The 19,863-nt window shown below is 43.1% G+C and overlaps 1 protein-coding gene across 2 annotated transcripts in view; it reads right to left on the bottom strand.

Annotated features, from left to right (window-relative positions):
• Nucleotides 1–11,713: 11,713 nt before the first annotated feature.
• ADAMTS2 (ADAM metallopeptidase with thrombospondin type 1 motif 2) overlaps nucleotides 11,714–19,863 on the bottom strand; it is a 232,081-nt gene continuing 223,931 nt past the window's right edge. For both annotated transcript variants that reach the window (XM_008015512.3, XM_037992670.2), the window contains one exon: nucleotides 11,714–15,187. In XM_008015512.3, coding sequence (XP_008013703.3) covers nucleotides 14,730–15,187 — 458 coding nt within the window. In that variant the 3' untranslated portion in view covers nucleotides 11,714–14,729. The remainder of the gene's footprint in view (nucleotides 15,188–19,863) is intronic.

Here is a 19,863-nt window from a genome sequence, read left to right as displayed (position 1 = left end):
GGCATGCTGATATCTCTTCCCTATAGAGATTTCCTTTCTTTTGGATACATATCAGCAGTGGGATTGCTGGATCATATATATGGTAGTTCTATTTTTAGTTTTTGGGGAACCTCCATACCGTTTTCCATAGTGGCTGTACTACTTTACATTCCTACCAACAGAATACGAGCATTCCCCTCTTTCTGCATCTTCAATCGAATTTTTTTTTTCTGTCTTCCTGATAATGATTATTCTAACTGGAATGAGATGATATTTCATGTGCTTTTGATTTGCATTTCCCTGATGAATAGTGATGTTGAACATTTTTTCAAATACCTGTTGGCCATTTGTATGTCTTCTTTTGAGAAATTTCTATTCAGGTCTTTTGTCCATTTAAAAAATTTAATTTAATTTAATTTGTCCCTCTTCTTCTTTGTGGTGGTATTTTTCCATGATTAAATCAGATTATTTGTTTCTTTTTTCTCTATTTTGATTTGATCATTGCACATTATATACAGAATTTTTTTGTTATTGCTGTTATTAATCCTTTGTCTGATGGATAGTTTGCAAATATTTTCTCCCATTCTGTAAGTCTCTTCACTTTATTAATTATTTCCTTTGCTGTGCAGAAGTTTTTTAGATTGATGTAATCCCATTTTTGTTTTGGTTGCCTATATTTATTTTTTATTTCTTATGTATTTATTTTTTGAGACAGAGTCTCACTCTGTGACCCAGGCTGGAGTGCAGTGGGGCAATCTTGGCGCACTGCCACCTCTCCCTCCTTCAAGTGACTCTCTTTCCTCAACCTGCCAAGTAGCTGGGATTACAGGCACCCACCACAACGTCTGGCTAATTTTTGTGTTTTTAGTAGAGAGAGGGTTTCACCATGTTAGCCAGGCCGGTCTCGAAACCTGACCTCAAATGATCCACCTGCCTTGGCCTCCCAAAGTGCTGGGATTCCAGGCGTGAGCCACCATGCCCAGCCAGTTGCCTATGATTTTGAAGTCTTACCCAAAAAATCTTTGCCCAGACCAATGTCCTATAATGCTTTCTCAGTGTTTTATTTTAGTTGTTTCATAGTTTTAGGTCTTATGTTTAAATCTTTAATCCATTTTGAGTTGATCTTTGTATATGGTGAAATACGAGGATCTAGTTTTATTCTTCTATGTGTGGATATCTGGTTTTCCCAGCACCATTTATTAAGGAGACTGTCCTTTCCACAGTGTATGTTCTTGGCTTCTTTATTGAGAATCAGTTGGCTGTAGGCATGTGAATTTATTTCTGGGTTCTCTATTCTATTCCACTGGTCTGTGTATCTGTTTTTATGTCAGTACCATGCCAGTACCATGCTGTTTTGTTTACTATTGCTTTGTAGTATAATTTGAAATCAGCTACTATGATTCTTTGTTATTCTTGCTCAGGATTGTCTTAGCTATTCAGGGTCTTTTTTGGTTCCATATAAATTTTAGAATTGCTTTTTCTGTTTCTGTGGAGAATGTACTTGGTATTTTGATAAGGATTACATCTGTGGTTGCTTTGGGTAGTATAGGCATTTTAACAATGTTAATTCTTCCAATCTATGAGCATGAAATATCTTTCCATTTTTTTGTGTATCCTCCTCAGTTTCTTTCATCAGTGTTTTATAGTTTTTCTTGTAGAGATCTGTCACTTGTTTGGTTAAATTTATTCCTAGGTATTTCAGTTTCTGTAGCCATTGTAAGTGGAACTGCTTTCTTGATTTTTTTTTTCAGATTGATTGCTATAGCATATATAAACACTACTGATGTTTGTATGTTGATTTTGTATCTTGCAACTTTACTGTAAGTTCTTACGTAAGTTCTAAGAGTTTTTTGGTGGAGTCTTCAGGTTTTTTTACATATAAAATCACGTCATCTGCAAACAAGTAATTTGACTCTTTCCTTTCCAATTTGGATGCCCTGTATTTCTTTCTCTTGCCTAATTGCTCTGGCTATAATTTCCAGTACTGTATTCAATACAAATGGTGAAAGTGGGCATCCTTGTCTTATTCCATATCTTAGTAGGGAGGATTTCAGTTTTTCCCCTGTGTGGCTTAAAACATCCTATAGCTATAACAAGTTATTTTAAATAGGTACCAACCTATCTCTGATCATACAAAAAGGAAAGAAAGAAAAACCCTGTACGCATTAACTCTTTTCCCCCATTTTGAATTTTTGATGTCACAATTTGCATTTTATGTTGCCTATCTCTTAACAAATTGTAGTTATTATTTTAAATAGTTTTATCTTTTAGTCTTCTTAGTAAATATGTAAGTAGTTTACATATCACAATTATTACATTAGTATAACAATCATATTAGTGTCCTTTTCTTTTGGTTTGAAGAATCCCTTTAGCATTTTTTTTTTATAGGTCCAATCTAGTAGCAATCAATTGCCCCAGCTTTTGTTTGTCTGGGAAAGTCTTTATTCTTCCTTCATTTGTGAAAGATAGCTTTTCTGGGTATGGTATTCTTGTTTGGCATATTTTTTTCCCTCTTCAGAGTGGAAATACATCTTCCTACTCCATCCTGGCCTGTAAAGTTTCTACTGAGAAGTCTTCTGCCAGGAATATTTGATCTCTCTTATATGTTATTTCCTTCTTTTCTCTAGCTACTTTTAGAATCCCCTCTCTATGTTGGACCTTTGAGAGTTTGATTATATGTCTTGGAGTATTCTTATTTGGGTTGAATCTGATTGCTGACCTTTGGTCTTCATGTACCTGGATATTTATATATTTCTCCAGGTTTGGAAAGTTTTCTATTATTATTTCTTTAAATAAGCTTTCTACCTATTTTTCTTCCTCAGTTCCCTCTTTAAGTCCAATAATCTGAATATTTGCTGGTTTGATGTTGCCTTATAGATCCCCTAAGCTTGCTTTATTCCTTTTCATTATGTTTTCTTTCTCTCTTCTATGTATTTTCAAATAGTCTGTCTTTGAGCTCACTGATTCTTTCCTATGTTTGATTAATTCTGCTGTTGATGTTCTCTATTGAAATTTTCATAGTATTTTTCAACTCCAGGATTTCACTTTTTTTTTTTTTTTTTTTTTTTTTTGAGACAGTGTCTTGCTCTGTTGCCCAGGCTGGAGTCCAATGGCGCAATCTTGGTTCACTGCAACCTCCGCCTTCTGGGTTGAAGCAATTCTCCTGCCTCTGCCACCTGAATAGCTGGCATTATGGGCATGTGCCACCATGACCAGCTAATTTTCGTATATTTAGTAGAGACAGGGTTTCACCATGTTATCCAGGCTGGTCTCAAACTCCTGATCTCAAGTCATCCACCAGCCTCAGCCTCCCAAAGTGCTAGGATTTCAGGCGTGAGCCACCATGCCTGACCGATTTTGCATTAAAACAAAAATTTGTTTTAATCTGTTAAATTTTCTGGTACATTTCTGAATTAATCCTATGTGTTTTCATGAAGTTTGTTGAGCTATTTAGAACAGCTATTTGGAATTCTTTTTTTTTTTTTTTTTTTTTTTGAGACAGAGTCTCACCTCTGTCACCCAGGCTGGAGGGCATGGAGTACAGTGGGGCTATCTTGGCTCACTGCAGCCCCTGCCTCCTGGGTTCAAGTGATTCTCCTGCCTCAGCCTCCCGAGTAGCTGGGACTACAGGTGTGTGCCATCACGCCCAGCCAATTTTTGTATTTTTAATAGAGATGGAATTTCACCATGTTGGCCAGGATGGTCTCGATCTCCTGACCTTGTGATCCGCCCACCTCAGCCTCCCAAAGTACTGGGAATCACAGGTGTGAGCCACTACACCCAGCCTGGAATTCTTTATCTGAGACATTATACATCTTCATCACTTTAGGGTCTGCCTCTGGCACCTTGTTTTCTCTGGTTAGGTCATATTTCCTTGAATGTTTTTGAGCTTGTGGATGTGCAACAATGTCTTGCATTTAGGGACTAAATATTTATGTCTTCACAGTCTGGCCTCATTTGTGCCTGCCTTTCTGCAGAGGACCTTCCAGGGATTCTAAGCCCACTGACTATTGAGTTCCCTGAGCCTGTGACCACTGTAGCCATCTCAGCACTGGAGGATGCTCTACGCCTGGGCTTGCTGTGAGTCTCATGGGGACTTTGAGGTTAATGAAGTTTTGTGTCCCAGATGGACCTGGGGAAGACCCAAGGAACGGATGTACTGGGACTGTGTGGGAATGCTAGCCAGGGACCTGAGTCTAGAAGACTGTACTGTAGGCTCAGATGGGTGTGCCTCCTAGCAGGTCTTTGCATAGGTGGAATGGGTTCCTTACTGTAGCAAGAGGAGCTGGAGTTGAGACTGGGTTCCCTTGGAATCTGCTGTGGGACAGAGGCTGGAGAGCCCATGATGTTGACCCAGATAGGTAAGCATTTCTCAGCAGATCTCAGTACAGATGGAATAGTTCTCTGATTGCAGTGGGAGGGGCTGGAGCTGAGACTGGTTCCCCTCAGGATCTGTTGTGGGATAAGGTTGGCAAGCCTGTCAGGTCAGGGAAGCTCAGACTCCTGGGATTGAGGTATGAGTGAGTCTCCCTCTGGGTCCTTGTGTGAGCAACTCAGAGCTAGGACCTACATGGGAATGGTGAGGACTGGAGCTGAGCCACAAGGCAACTTTGAGGTTTACTTCTAAGATGGATATGAGCAGGTAGATGCCTTTCCACCAAGGCACTAGTGTATACAATTCCTTCTGGATCCTTTAACAGATGGTTTTGGTTGCAGGTTCAAAGTCAAACAGTGTGGTAGCCAAAGCCCCTTGGGGGACTGGGCCATTTTTGGGCTGGAACCCAGGAACAAGATTGGTGGAACAGCCAATTGGTATTAGTCTACACTCTCAAAATAATCCTCCAAGATCTTGGGCTCCACCAAGATTTCACAAACTCCTATCTGAATCCTGAGGCAGGGAGACTTTGGATTGTGGATAGGTGCAGAATTCTTGTTGTTGTGGGGAGATCTGAGCAGGTTACCTTCTATTCTGCCATCTTGGTGACCAGAATTTTCTAATTTTCAATTTTTTTGACCTATGATTTATTTAGAGGTATGATTTTTAAATTTCAAATATATATTTTTAGCTAAATTTTTAAATATTGATTTCTAATGTAATTACATGTAGTTAAGTTACAATAAGTAAAAAATCATTTCAATTTATTCTTCTTCTTTAATTGCCCAATATGTTGTCAGTTGTCATAAATATTTCATATGTGTTTGAAAAGAATGGGAGTTGTTTAGTTGTTGGAGGCTCAGAGATATATGTGTTTTCCTTAGATCAAACTTGTTTGTTGCATTATTCAAATTATCTATATATTATTATTTTTTCTGCTGAGCTATCAATTACTGAGAGACATGTTAAACTTTTTCCCTAGGATGGAGGTTTTGTCAATCTCCCCTTGAGGTTATGACAACTTTTAATATATTAACCAGGTTAATTGAACTTTGACATCTTTATAATATTTATTTGATGACCCTTGTCTATCCAGTAATGTTTTTTTGCCTGAAAATCAAAAGCCGTATATATACAGAATTATGGTGATATATATTAGAAACACTGTAGTTTAAATTGCTTTAGAAATAAAGAAGAAACTGCCACATTTGGGAACTTTGCTAGGAATTTAAATGCCTATTCTCTTTCACCACTAAAACTTTGTGTTACAGGTTTGTCACACATTATTGGAAATGGCACTTAGTCTAATTCCAATTGTTAGAAATAGACAATTTTATATTAAAAGTTGAAATACAGGTTCCAGAAATTTCTGATTTGATAATTCAGGCCAAACATCCTGCTGAAAACAGCTAAAAAGGCAAAAGGCTGAGCAAGGAAAAAAAAAAAAAAAACAACCTCTTGAAAGCATCAAATAGCTGAAAGGTGAGTTGGAAATTCTCAGCCAACATCAGGGAGGGGATTGGAATTCAGACAGGTGAGCCATAGCCACTAGAAAACTTAAACAATCATATGAACCAACTTGACCTGACACCCCCAGAACACTTTAGCCAATAACAGCAGGATATGCACTGTTTTCAAACACATACGAGCCATATACCAGGCCACTTATAAAGTCTCAATCATTTAAAAGGATTGAAATAACACAAAGTATGCTTTTCTGGCCACAATGATATTAAAACAAAAACAGGAAGAAAATGGGCCTGGGCATAGTGGCTCATGCCTGTAATCCCAGCACTTTGGGAGGCTAAGGTGGGCAAATCACTTGTCAGGCGTTCGAGACTAGCCTGGCAACCCCATCTCTACTAAAAATACAAAAAATTAGCCAAGTGTGGTGGCGCATGCCTGTAATCCCAGCTACTCAGGAGGCTGGGGCAGGAGAATTACTTGAACCTGGGAGGCAGAGGTTGCAATGAGCCGAGATTGCACTACTGCACTCCGGCCTGGGCAACAGAGTGAGACTCTGTCTCAACAACAACAATAACAAAAAAAAAAAAAAAAGAAGAAAGAAAGAAAGACAGAAAAGAAAGAAAATTGGGACATACCCAAGTATTTTGAAAATTAAAAACAATTTTTAAATAATCCATGAGTAGAAGAGCAAACTAACCCAAAGCAAGAAGAATATATTAAGGATGCAAATGAAAATCAGTGCAGTAGAAAATCAAAAAACAGGAGAGAAAAATCAGTGAAACAAAAAGTTGCTTCTTTGAAAAGACCAACAAGATTGAAAAACCTTTAGCTAAAGTAAAAAAAAGGTAAAAAACACAAATGCGTAAATAATGAGTGAATATGGGGATGTCATTACTGACCCTACAACAGTTGAAAGGATTATAAGGGAATACCAGGAATAATTGTATGGCAACAAATTAGACAACTCAGATGCAATGGAAATTTCTAGAAAGACACAAACTACCAAAAGTAATTCAAGAAGAAGAAATATAAAATCTTAATAGACTTATAATAAGCAAAAAAAAAAATTGAATTCATAATATAAAATCTGGCCACAAAGAAAAGCTTGGGTCAGAGGTGCTCACTGGTGGTCTATCAAACATTTGCAACAGAAGTAATATCATTTCTTCACAAACTCTTCCAGTAGAAGGAATAGGAAGGACCACTTCCAAATTTATTCTATGAGGCCAGTATTACCCTGAAACCAAAGCCAAAGACATCATGAGAAAACTACAGAATATAGGTACAAATGCCCTTAACAAAATATTAGCAAAACAACTTTAGGAACAGAGAAAGAGAATTATATACCATGACCAACTGGGATGTATCTGTGGAATGCAAGGTTGATTTAACATCTGAAAATCAATTAATATAATAGACAATATTAATAGGATAAAGGACAAAATTTATGTGATTACCTCAGTAGATACAAAAAAAGATATTTGATAAAATCCAATACCCATTCATGATAAAAAAAAAAAAAACTCTCAATAAATTAGGAATAGAAGGCACCTTCCTCAATCTAATGAAGTGTATCTATAAGACGCTTACAGCTAACATCATACTTAAATGGTGAAATACTGGATGCTTTTCCCATAAAATGAGGAATAAGGCAAGCAGGTGTGCTCTTGCCATTTCTAGTCAGCATTGTAGGGAAGTTCTAGCCAGTCCAATAATAAAAAAGAAGGCAGTCTAGATCGAAAAAAGATAAATAAAACTATATTTATTCACAAATATGAAGAAAATACCAGGACGGGCACGTGGTTCATGCCAGTGGTACCAGCACTTTGGGAGGCCAAGGTAGATGGATCGCTTGAGTCCAGGAGTTTGAGACAAACCTGGGCAACATACAAAACCCTGTGTCTACAAAAATAAAACAAAACCAAAATAGCCAGGCATGGTGGCATGCACCTGTAGTCCCAGCTACTTGGGAGGCTGGGGAGGGAGGACTGCTTGTGTCCAGGAGGTCGAGGCTGCAGTAAGCTGTAATCATGCCACTGCATTTCAGCGTAGGCAACAGAGTGAGACCTTGTCTCAAAAGGAAAAGAAAAGAAAATACTGAGGAATCCATTAAAAAAAAAAAAAAAAACCCCAGCTACTAGAATAAACATGTTGAGTACATTTGAGGACCCAGGATTAAGACACAAAAAGCAACTGTACTTCGCTATACTAGCAATGACCAATATGAAAATGAAATTAATAAAACTAATCCATCAAAGAGAATAAAATGCTTAGGAGTAAACTTAACAAAAATGTGTAAGACATCTATGTTGAAAACTACAAAACACTTCCTGAGAGATATTAAAGAAAATCTAAATAAATCGAAAGACATTTCATGTTCATAGACTGGAAGACACAATATTGTTACGTATCAGTTGTTCCCCGATTGATCTAATAAATTCAGTGTGACTTTTCTCACATTCCAGTAGGCCTTCTTGCAGAACTGACGAGATGACTTAAATACTCATATGGAAGTGCAAAAGACCCCAAAGAGGCCAAACAATTTAGAAAAATAACAACGTTAAAGGACTTCATACTCCCTGATTTCAAAGCTTGCTAAAAGTTACAGTAATCAAGATAGTTGTGACATGAATGCAAGGAAAGATGTAGATCAATGGAACAGAACTGATTTAAAAATAGTTCTTCATTTGTGATCACTTGATTTTTATCAACATATCAAGGAAATTTTATAGGGAAAAGAGCCTTTTCAACAAATGATGTTTGTTTTCAAGAAATTATGCAACAAAATGACAATCGGATAAAGATGAATTTAGACCTTCATGCCACAACATACATAAAAATTAAATCAAAATGGACGATTGGCCTAAACATAAGAGCTAAAACGATTATGCTTTTAGAAAAACAAGGAAATCTTCATGGCCTTCAGCAATTTCTTGGCAAAAGGGTAGTTTTATCAACACACAGCTATACCACGTTTGGACATCCAGATGCAAAAAGATCAACGTGTATCCAAACTTCACTTTAGATACAAAAATTAACTCAAAATACAGACAGAAATGTAAAACCTAGGAATATAAAACTTCCAGAACAAAACATAGAAGAAAACCTTTGTGACCTTAGGTTGGGTGAAGAGTTCTTGGATACAATATGAAACACACAGTCTATAATAGAACAAATTGATAAACTGAACTCTAGTAAAATTAAAAACTTCTGCTCTTCAGAAGACACTGTTAAGAGAATGAAAAAATAATAAAAATACAAGCCACAAACTGGGAGAAAATATTTGCAAAGCATATTTTTGGTAAATTACTCATAATATATAAAGAACTCTCCAAACTAAACAAGAAAATTTTAAAAACCTAATAAAAATTTGGCAAGGTTTCACAGATGCCTCACCATATATGCACATATACATGACAAATAAGGGCATGAAAAGACGTGTCCATCAACTGGTAAATAAACAAATTAAATATATCTGTACAATGGACTACTCCTCAGTAATAAAAGGGAATGAACTATTGATGTACTCAATAACATGTATGAATCTAAAACATTATGCTGACTGAAAGCAGAGAGTAGATACTGTTTAATTTCATTTTATGAAACTCAAACGAGAGACTTGTGGCTGCCTGGGGATAGGAATGAAGGGGAGAAGATTACAAAGGAGCAGAAAGAAATTTGGGGGGCGATGGATAGGTTCTCTTTTTTTTTTTTTTTTTGAGACAGAATCTTGCTCTGTCGTCCAGGCTGGAAAGCAGTGGTGCGATCTCAGCTCACTGCTGCAACTTGCACCTCCTGGATTCAAGCAGTTCTCCGTGCCTCAGCCTCCCGAGTAGCTAGGATTATAGGCACCCGTCATCTTTTAGTGAGAGGTTGCATGATATAACTTCTCCTTAACTTTCAAATTTTCTGTATCCTATGTGCTCTATTTGAGCTTTGTAGACATATCAGTTTTAATATAGCCCAACATTTTAATCCTTTAATTGGACCATTTGGTTCATTATCTCTAATGCCATCCCTGCGGCCAGCACCCTCTGGCTGCCTTCTGTGCTCTCCGTTCCTCCTGACCGTTCTGTGTTGTTTCTCCTCTTCTTTCTCTCCTTCCTTTGGATTGGCTGCTTTTTTCCCCATTCCATTTTAACCTTCTGTTAGTTTTGAAGCCACGTACTGTTTTTATTTCATTGTGGATGAATAAAGAATAATTTATAGAAAAATGAAATTAAAAAGCAAATATACATAAAATGCATACCCAATTTTTAAAAATAGTTTTGAGGTATAATTGACATCTAATAAACTGCACATATTTGGGTATATACATTGACAAATTTTGAAACATGTATATAAGTGGGAAACCATCATCACAATCAAGACAAAGAACCGACCAGGCATGGTGGCTCATGCCTGTAATCCCAGCACTTTGGGAGGCCAAGGCAGGTGGATTACTTGAGGCCAGGAGTTCGAGACCAGCTTGCCTAACGTGGTGAAACTCCATCTCTACTAAAAATACAAAAATTAGCTAGGCATCGTGGTGGGCACCTGTAATCCCAGCTACACTGGAGGCTGAGGCACGAGAATCCCTTGACCCAGGAGGCAGAGGTTGCAGTGAGCTGAGACCGTGCCAGGCACTCCAGCCTGGGCAACAGAGCCAGACTCGGTCTCAAAAATAAATAAATAATAAATAAATAAATAAATAAATAAATAAGAAGGGTAAAAATGGACAAAACTGCAATTGAAATGTGAGAAATAGTAAAATCCATGATCAGTGGAATCTACTGAAACAACCTTCTGGCTGGGTGCGGTGGCTCATGCCTGTAATCCCAGCCCTTTGGGAGGCCAAGGCGGGCTGATCACCTGAGGTCAGGAGTTCAAGACCAGCCTGGCCAATGTGGCAAAACCCCATCTCTACTAAAAATACAAAAATTAGCTGAGCGTGGTGGCGCGTGCCTGTAATCCAAGCTACTCAGGAGGCGGAGGCAGGAGAATTGCTTAAACTCAGGAGGTGGAGGTTGCAGTGAGCCAAGATGGCGCTATTGCACTCCAGCCTGGGCGACAAGAGCGAAACTCCCTCCAGAAAAACAAACAACAACAACAACAAAGCAAACAAACAAAAAAACTTAACTTTCTATCAAACTGGTAGAACAAGAAGACAACAAAATCAAGATACAAAGTATTTCAATAACAAATCAACAAATTTGACATCATGGGCATGTATAGATAATATCCCCAACAACTGCCAATTCCCTGTTCTTTTGGAATGCATGGGAATACTTACAAAAATTGGGACAGAAGAAATCTCCTCTGCCCTCCTACCCCTGCTTCTCCCTTTACCTGCTGATAGCAACAAAGGCCGGAGATAAGGGAGTTTTCTTTAGAAGTAGAACACGAAGTATAAGTTGGGTGACCAAATTTAACAAATAACAACACAGGATTCTCAGTTAAATTTGCATTTCAGAGAAACAAAAAATAATTTCTTAGTATAACTATGTCCCATTTTCCTGCTTAAAAAAAGTGTGTGTGTGTTGTTTCTCTGAAATTCAAATTTAACTGTGCATCTAGTATTTTTTCTGGAAACCCTAATCATAGGAGAGAAGGGATTGTCATCAGGGAGGAGATGTCTGGAGACCCTTCATCTCTTCCCTGAACTAAAGGTTTGGTTGGGGCCCTTGGCTCAGTCATGTGACGTAGAGAGCCGATCCATGGGGAGCTAGGAGAGGGAACCTTTCTTCGGGGTGCCTTCTGCCCTTTGCATGGTTCTCCCTTCAGCAGCCATGGCTCAGTGCTCCCCAGTGCCCTGACCTCTCGGCCTTGTGAAGGCAGCACATCCTTCCATTCCACCCACGTTCCAGCCAGGCACGGGCACAAGTGTAATCAAGACAACAACAAACGCAGGCATGATTTGCAAAAACACAGACATTTTAACTTTAATAAGTTATAAAAGTAAGGAGTCAAATTTTACATTACAGAACGAAAATGTATTGATTGCTGTATCGGTAAGCCAGAATTTTGTGATCTGAGTTCAGCACCTTGATTCAGTATGGCGGCTACCTGTCATACAGGAGGGAGGAGGAATGTAATGCTTCATCTGCTAAGATGTTGCTATTGAGCACCATTTATATACTCAAAACAAACAGAAAAACCTTAAAATACAAACGAAAGGCTTATACATGAAATTCCATGGGTTTTCCAAAAGGAGTAAATCAGAGAACTGGGTCCCACAAACCTAACACGAGTCTGCCCACTAATGAGAAGTGTGTCAGGGACACTGTTGCAGATTTTCTAGTGCAGCGGAAGGTCTGAGTCTCATCATGCGGTTAGAAACTCAGCTGGAAGACATCTGTCTGCCTCCTCTGGGCGTCAGGAGCCTCTCAGATGCAGAAGCTGGCTTGCGAAGATCAAGACTGTCACTGAGCCGGTTCTCCGAGTGGTCCCCAGCTCAGAGGAGACTTGCATCGTTTCTCAGAGCCCGGTCAACGTTGCCATTCCTTGGACGGAGAGACTTCTGAGGACCATCCGGCTCTAGAGGACTCTTCTGATACATGGCTCAAGGATTGAGGATGGCATATAGGGTCATGGCTGTCAGTCCCAGAGGGCACCTTGCTCCCTTCAGCAGAAGACAGATGCCCAGGGAATGCCCCAGCTGGGCCTCTTCCCAAAGGCTTCCAGCCTTAAGCCAGGAAGCCCTGCTCTGCTGAGATCTGGGAATGGAGTGTTCCCATCCAGAGGCCTGTAGGCTGGGTAAACCGAGTCCCACTGTCTGCCTAGTGTTAGTCCTGAATTTCCTCCGTATCCTAGGACAGACCCAAGTAAGAACCGCCCAGTTCTTCAGCCTGTGAATAGCACCAACTGTCCTGGGTTCAACCAACAATGCAAAGCCTCGGGCTCCATTTCCTAATTATAGAGGCAGGATTGCACACATGCCCTAAACCACATGTTCTTAAGGAAGGGGTACTATATGAGATACTCAGAAAGGTTTTCTCCAGTTTGGTTCTCCAGGAGACACAGGGACAGTGCGCAGCATGTGTGGGATGCAGTGACGGAGGGCGGGAGGCTAGCCATCGAGGTGGAGACTGAAGCATCAGCCCAGATTCTGTCCTTGCTGGTTCCTACATCGTCATTTTGTCCCTTGGATCATACACACAGACCCACCCACACATGTGCAGCCTCAGACAAACATATTTAGCACCTCAAAACTCAGTAGAAGGTAGGCACTATGCTATCATCCTGAGCCTCATCCGTATAATGGGGAAATAAACAAGAACAAATTCTCGAAGAATGAGGATTGGTGAGAGTACACAGCCTCTAGAAGTTTCTTAAACAGGAAAAGCTTAAGAATTATGTCAGGCTAAGCCCAGCTAAGGAGCTAATGTGCCCCTGGGTCTTGTAATCCTGGAAAGTTTAAGCTTCACTTTCATAAAATACCAATGCGGTGAGAGGTAAAACCGAGCCACTCTTCTCCCATTCGCCCCCACTCCCTTCTTCCTATTTCTCTCTTACTTGCATCTTGCTCACAAAGCACCATGCTCTGGAAAACAGGAGCTATGAAAGTTTTCAAGGAGCAAAAGATAATGTAAGCTCTCCCCATCTCCCACCCTTTGCCCCCATCAGAGGCCACATTTTGCAGGTCACTGCTGGGGTCTGGAGATTCTAAGAGACAGAGGCGAGAGTGGGGCAGGGCTGGACAGGGAAAGCCCATTCCCAGCAAGCAAGCAAAGCCCACAAAGCCCAGGATCCCAGAATCCGTAGGCTTGGCCATAGGGAGATTCCAGGCCCTTGAACTGCTCACCGAACCTTCCCAGTGGAGCACGTGCCTCCCTCATCCTTCTCAGGTACTTGGGGAGGGAAGAGGCTCTCTGGGGAGCCCTGAAGCCAAGGTGGCTAGGGAAGAATGCAGGAGCTCTTCCCCAGAGCCTGGAAGGCAGCCAGCAAGGCCAGGACTAGTGGACAGGGGAGAGGCCTGGGAGGACACCCCACTGTTTTCTTGGCACGGACCCTGTTTAGACCTATCCTTATGTCCCGTTACAGGATCCCCATTACTTTCGCAGGTGAAGAGGACAGCTGCACAGCTCAGACTCGGTGGAGACAGTCAGACGCAGTACAACATGAGCACCAAATAGGTCAGATGGCCTTTAGTTCTTAATTAGCAAGACTGCATCAGGCCAAGCGGAGGCCTCCTTAAAATGTTCTGAGTTGACCTTTACAGATTGAGTTTTTTCATGTGAAAATCTAGACTTCTTCCGACAAAGGACACCGTCTGGCAAGGCCAGGGAGAGCGGGGCAGAGATGAAGAGAGATACAGATTTCACAGTGGTGGCAACGGCCAGAGCCAACAATCAGCTCCAGGTGGGTGTGGCTGTCAGGGTGGCCATGGTCCCCAGCGGGCCACTACACTCACCCTGGTCACCTGCCTGGCCCGGGAAGACCATTTGAATTCATCACCTCCACTTCATTGTACTCATCTTGGCAACTGGTCAGTTATGCAGTAAATCACCATTTCTCCTAAGAGTCCCACAGGCTGTGTCTGGGGACCGCTAGGGAATGTCATGCATCACTGCCAAGGAAAGGAAGATTCCCAATCACTGCTTAGCAACTCGGGGCCTATTTTGTTTCTCTCAGAGTGATCCCTCTTGCCCTGCCCTCACTGACGGAGGCTATAGAGCCTCTATATTCCTCTCCACTCCACACCTGACACCACTGCAGGATTTGGTCGCTCCTGGGCTGGGAAGCACGCGTGCTAACCTAGTTACCACGTGCTCACGCCTATCTTCCTTACATCATTCCCCCTCTTTGTTTTCTCAAAACCTTTTGGAATCAGCAATTTTGACTTCATCTCCATGACACAGGATTTGCTATCCCATGGAATATCTCTATAAGCAAGAAAAAATGCTAGTGATGCTATCTTTCCATTTTATTAGAACTTTCCGAGCATCTCTTTCTTCCGCATCTCGTCAATGAGCTCTTGGATTCTTTGGTTTCTGGTCTTTTCATATGGGCTCGGTCGTCGAGGGATTAGGTTGGGTGGCTGGACTTCATCTTCTAGGCCATGGATTTTGTAGGGTTCATCTACAGCATTGGTTTCTGGGTGATCCTCCGTGGCATTGGTGCTGGAGGCATTGAGAGGGACATCCAGGGGGGTGCTTGGTGATGGCTGCACCTCCGTGACTACAGTGGGCACTGGGAGGGTGGGCATGAACACATCAATGTCGTTGTGCTTCCCAGGCGGTGGCTGTGTCCTGCCTTCCACGCTGGTGAGGTTGTTGTGCAGGTCACAGGACTTGCAGCATAGCTTGTTGTAACCTGCGATGGAGCAGTAGCGAGACAAGACTTCCATCCTACAGAATATTGACTTGTCGCCTTGGCAGTGGCCCTCTGAAAGAGAAAAGTGGGACAGATAACCAAAGGACAAGATAAGGGGGACTTTGTTCCCCCACAGGGTGCAGCTTGCTGGAGGAGGCATATGGAAGAGCCCAGAGACAGCACAGAGGCAAGTGAGCCCAGGCAGAAAGTCTGTGTGGGTTCAGTGTCAGAGCATTCCCAGAGCAGGCAGCGTCCAGGGACCCCTGCCCTGAAGTGCTGACACACAAGCTGTGAGCAAGGCTTCCCTCTTCCAAGCAGGCCCCAGCTGAACCTGGATGTTTCAGTATCTCTTAAAGTTTGAGAAAGAAATGAGGCCTGTTTGTTCTTACAGAGTGATTCCAAACTCATCTTAAGGAATAGGACATCATCACATCTTCACATTTGACATCCCAGTGGTAACCCCAATGAAATTTTGTGGCAAGGCTTGACTCTACAAAAATCTGTAAGTAGTAACTATAACAAAATTAAACCTAGAAGAGTCAATTCCTAAGACCCAATATAGCAAATCCCAGTGCCGCTATGGCCCTGCCATGCTCCACAACTCCCTTATGTTGCTCCCATTCTGACCCAAATGCCCCAGATGATCTTTTAACTGAACAAAGCCTAAGGGAAAGTTAAAAATCACCCAAACCTGCATGGGGCCTCTTACATTTGCCTCAACTTACCCAACAGCCTCATGTCCAGCCTCTGCTCCATCCCCCCACAGCACCGCCACCTTGCGCATCCAGCCATTTCCCAAAGAAACATGCTGCCCTCACATAGATTAATCCTTCCACCCTGCACATCTTTCTCTTTCCTTTCCACCCAAGAAATTGGTCATCTGTGGTCCAGCTTGCATGGAGAGCCCCGACTCTCCACAGAAGCCACCATTATCTCTCACTTTCCACCCAGCCGTCTTCTCTCTGGCCCATCTTGACCTCTGTCTGCAGCTACGTTCATTCAACCCACCACCTCTTCTTTTGCTCACTCTCTCTTTACCCTCTGTCTTCTTCCCAAGTTTTCGCCCCTTCCCTCTCCCCACCTCCTCATTCCACAACACAAAAATTAAGATGATTTTTAAAAATTCACTCAAGAAGAAAGAATAAGTCATGTTACAGGAGATACTCAATCCACTATAAATTCCTAATCACTGACCTCCGTGAGCCCAACACCACCTGTTATGGTCTCTCCTCAGCAGCTCTCTACTCTCCACAGTGATGACTTCAGACCTTTCCCACACTAACCCCTGATGTGCCCTCCTTTTCCCTCACTCTCCTTAGTTGAACTCATCTACTATTGAAAGGAAGGAAGGAGGGAGAGGGTGAAAGGAAGGAGTAACTGAAGGAAGGAAAGGAAGGAAAAAAGGAAAGGGAGGGAGGGACAAAAGGAAGCAAGGGAGGGAGAAAGGGTCACGCACTGGATGGGAGCCACATCTTACAGTTATCCCATACACCAACATATGGCACCATCTACACCTGAAGCTGTCCAACCCGTTGAAACTCCCCACAATAACAGACAAGACCCCCCTCCTCCCATCGAGGGCCAGTGGTTCTGAAGTTCTCCTGCTTCTTAATGGCCACTGCTCCAACCTGTAATTTTCCTTTAGAAGCTGGTGACAGACCACCAGCCCCAAACCCCTGAAGCTTCAGACTTGCTACAAGCCAAATCCACCAAGCGCCTGTGGGTCCCAAAAGCCTCTGAGACCCAACCCCTGCAGCGTGAGCTTAGGGCTTCTGCTGCACCCCCAGCCGCCCGTCTCGGTGCACGGTGCTTCAGCACACAAGCCAAATTCCTGGGTGCCCTGTCCTAGACACTCTCAGATATGCCCTTGTTCCTCCCCCTCTCCCACCTCCACCCTGGCTGAGCTACCTCTTGGCTGCACTATGGGAGGGTCTGTGTCCATTCTTTACCCATGTCATCTAGCTATCCTGCTTCAGTCAGAATGCTGTTTTCTCACTGAAGATGTGACCACGGCACACTCCCCCCACCCCCTGCCCTCACTTGAAGCCCCTAACCTGTCCCCTTCCCCTCTCCAGCCTCCCTCTGGCCTTAGACTCCTTGCTCTGCACGGACCTCCTTCTGGCCACAGGGTCTTTGCACATGCAATGCCTCTGTCCGGCCTCCAGCTACCAGCCTTCCTCCTTCAGGGGCAGCGGGAGCACATCTTCCTCAGGCAGGCATCGCCTGACCTCCTGAGCAGGTCTCTGCAGCACACGGTCTCAGCGGCTGTGCCTTCCCAGATGCAAGATTGCCCACATCTAATTTTCAGATACGTGACTAGTGCCAGACGTTTTCATTATCCTGAAAGCTCCGAAGGGCAGAGCCCCAGAGCCTAGAACAGTGAACCAAATAATGCATAAAGGCATAAAAAAGATAAGATATGAAACAGACCAATGTGAATAACTGAGGAAGTTCAAAACAGGTAAATTTTGAACCTGAAAATAGCAAAGCTCTAGGCAAGAAGAACGCAGAGAGGCCCATGCATCAGAGGACGCCCAACTTTGGCCCTGAGCTTCTAAGCAGCCAAAATAAGGAGAACACATGACTGGCTGCAGGGTCCACCATGAAAAGGGAGTTAAAACCCATCAGCCATCAGGAGAGGCGGGGGTCTCCCTGACACTGAGCCCAAGAACCATGCTCACAATGCCAGGGAGGAAGGGGGAGGGCCGGTGCCCAGGGGAGATGCCAGGAGTCAAATCGGAAGATCCTGAGATGTGGCTGTCAGGATTTTGCAACTGGCAGAAGGCTTTTCTCAGATAAAACTCTTACACAGATGCCCAATATATGACACAGATAGACTCAGACTGCTGAGTGCTGTTTGACGGTGGGTGGAGGAGACACAGGGCTCCCATCCCTGCCCCACCACATCCTCTCCAGCAGCCTGGGAGGCTGAAACCACCGAGCCCCACCCTCAGGGAAACACCGGGGGTTCTGGATAAGAGCTGATGGCAGCCTCCCCACTCCCTACCCCACAGGCTTTGACAAAGGAGGGAGCCTGGGCCTGACAGTGCTGGGAGGGACACCCTGGCCGCACACTGTCCCTTCTCCTGTTGCCTGTGCTTTTTCCTTCACACAAGTAAGGCTGTTATTACACATTTATCCACATCTCCACTCCCTCACTGTCTCCCCCACCAGGCTGGGATCCCTGAAAAGCAGGAATCACATCAACCTGGTACAGTGGTGGGCCACCTACGGCTAGTGTGCCAAGTCCCTCCCTCCACCTGGTTTTGTAAATAAAGTTTTATTGGATCAGGGCCATGCCCATGCATTTCTCTCTCTTTTTTGAGATGAAGTCTTGCTCTATCGCTGAGGCTGGAGTGCAGTGGCGTGATCTTGGCTCACTGCAACCTCCGCCTCCTGGGTTCAAGAGCCTCCTGAGTAGCTGGGACTACAGGTGTGTGCCACCATGCCCGGCTAATTTTCATATTTTTAGTAGGAGACGGCGTTTCACTATGTTGGCCAGGCTGGTCTCGAACTCCTGACCTTGTGATCCGCCAAGGCCTCCCAAAGTGCCGGGATCACAGGTGTGAGCCACTGTGCCCAGCCCATGCATTCCTTATTTGTAGCTGCTTTCCTACTCTAAAGGCAGAGCTGAGTCCCGTGACACAGACCGTGTGGGCTCCAGTGCCCAAAATATTTACTACCTGGCCCTTCACAGAAAAGACTGACAGACCCTGGGTCAAGTGCATGCCTAGGTCAGAGCCGGGCACGAGAAAGTGCTCTGTAAATGTCCGTAATGTGAGGGGCAGCAGCCCCAGGTGGGGTCCCCCTTCCACCTAGTCTACATACTGGACTTTTAAATTTTTTATTATTTTTATTTTTATCTTTTTGAGACAGAGTCTCGCTCTGTCCCCCAGGCTGGAGTGCAGTGGCGCGATCTCAGCTCACTGCAAGCTCCGCCTCCCAGGTTCACGCCATTCTCCTGCCTCAGCCTCCTGAGTAGCTGGGACTACAGGTGCCACCACCACGCCCGGCTAATTTTTTTGTATCTTTGGTAGAGATGGGGTTTCACCATGTTAGCCAGGATGGTCTCGATCTCCTGACCCTGTGATCCGCCCGCCTCGGCCTCCCAAAGTGCTGGGATTACAGGCATGAGCCACCTGTGCCCGTCCCACATACTGGACCTTCTATGTCTGATTTTCTCCCAACAGTGGGTGGCATTGCTCTTAGTTTTTAAAAATAAAAATACATCAATGAATACATACAAAATTGAAATAAAATCCTGGCCAAGAGCTTGACTATGCAATTATCCCACAAAAATTTCAAAATAGCCTAGAAAAATTTCAAAGCCATCACGACCAACTGATCTGAAAGATACCCCAGGGTTTGTGCATTTTTAAGTATCATCACAGACCACAGAGAAGAGTGATGTGCCTGAGGCAATGACTGGCGATGCCTCTCTGCCAAGATGATCACTGTGGTTTTATAATACTTGATCTTCAGCCGTTTCCAGCAGCAATTAAGTAGCGAGACCTATTGTCTTCCAGTGAGTGACAGTCAACCATTGAGAGTAAACACAGTTTTCATGAACTTAAGTCACTGTGGGCTACTGCCACGATCTTGGCTACACCTGAACAGCACCTGTATTATTATTTGCTTAGTCATATCCTTTAAATTAACTCCTTTTTAAACTTAAAATTTGTTTTAGGAGAAGACCTTATATTACCACCACTCATGGAAAACTACTGCAGTGAACAAAGGTAACCCTA

This window comes from Chlorocebus sabaeus, chromosome 23 (genome assembly GCF_047675955.1).
Source record: "Chlorocebus sabaeus isolate Y175 chromosome 23, mChlSab1.0.hap1, whole genome shotgun sequence".
Lineage (NCBI taxonomy): Eukaryota > Metazoa > Chordata > Mammalia > Primates > Cercopithecidae > Chlorocebus > Chlorocebus sabaeus.
The sequence above is the reverse complement of the archived record's forward strand: the minus strand, read 5'-3'. Positions and strand labels throughout refer to the sequence as shown.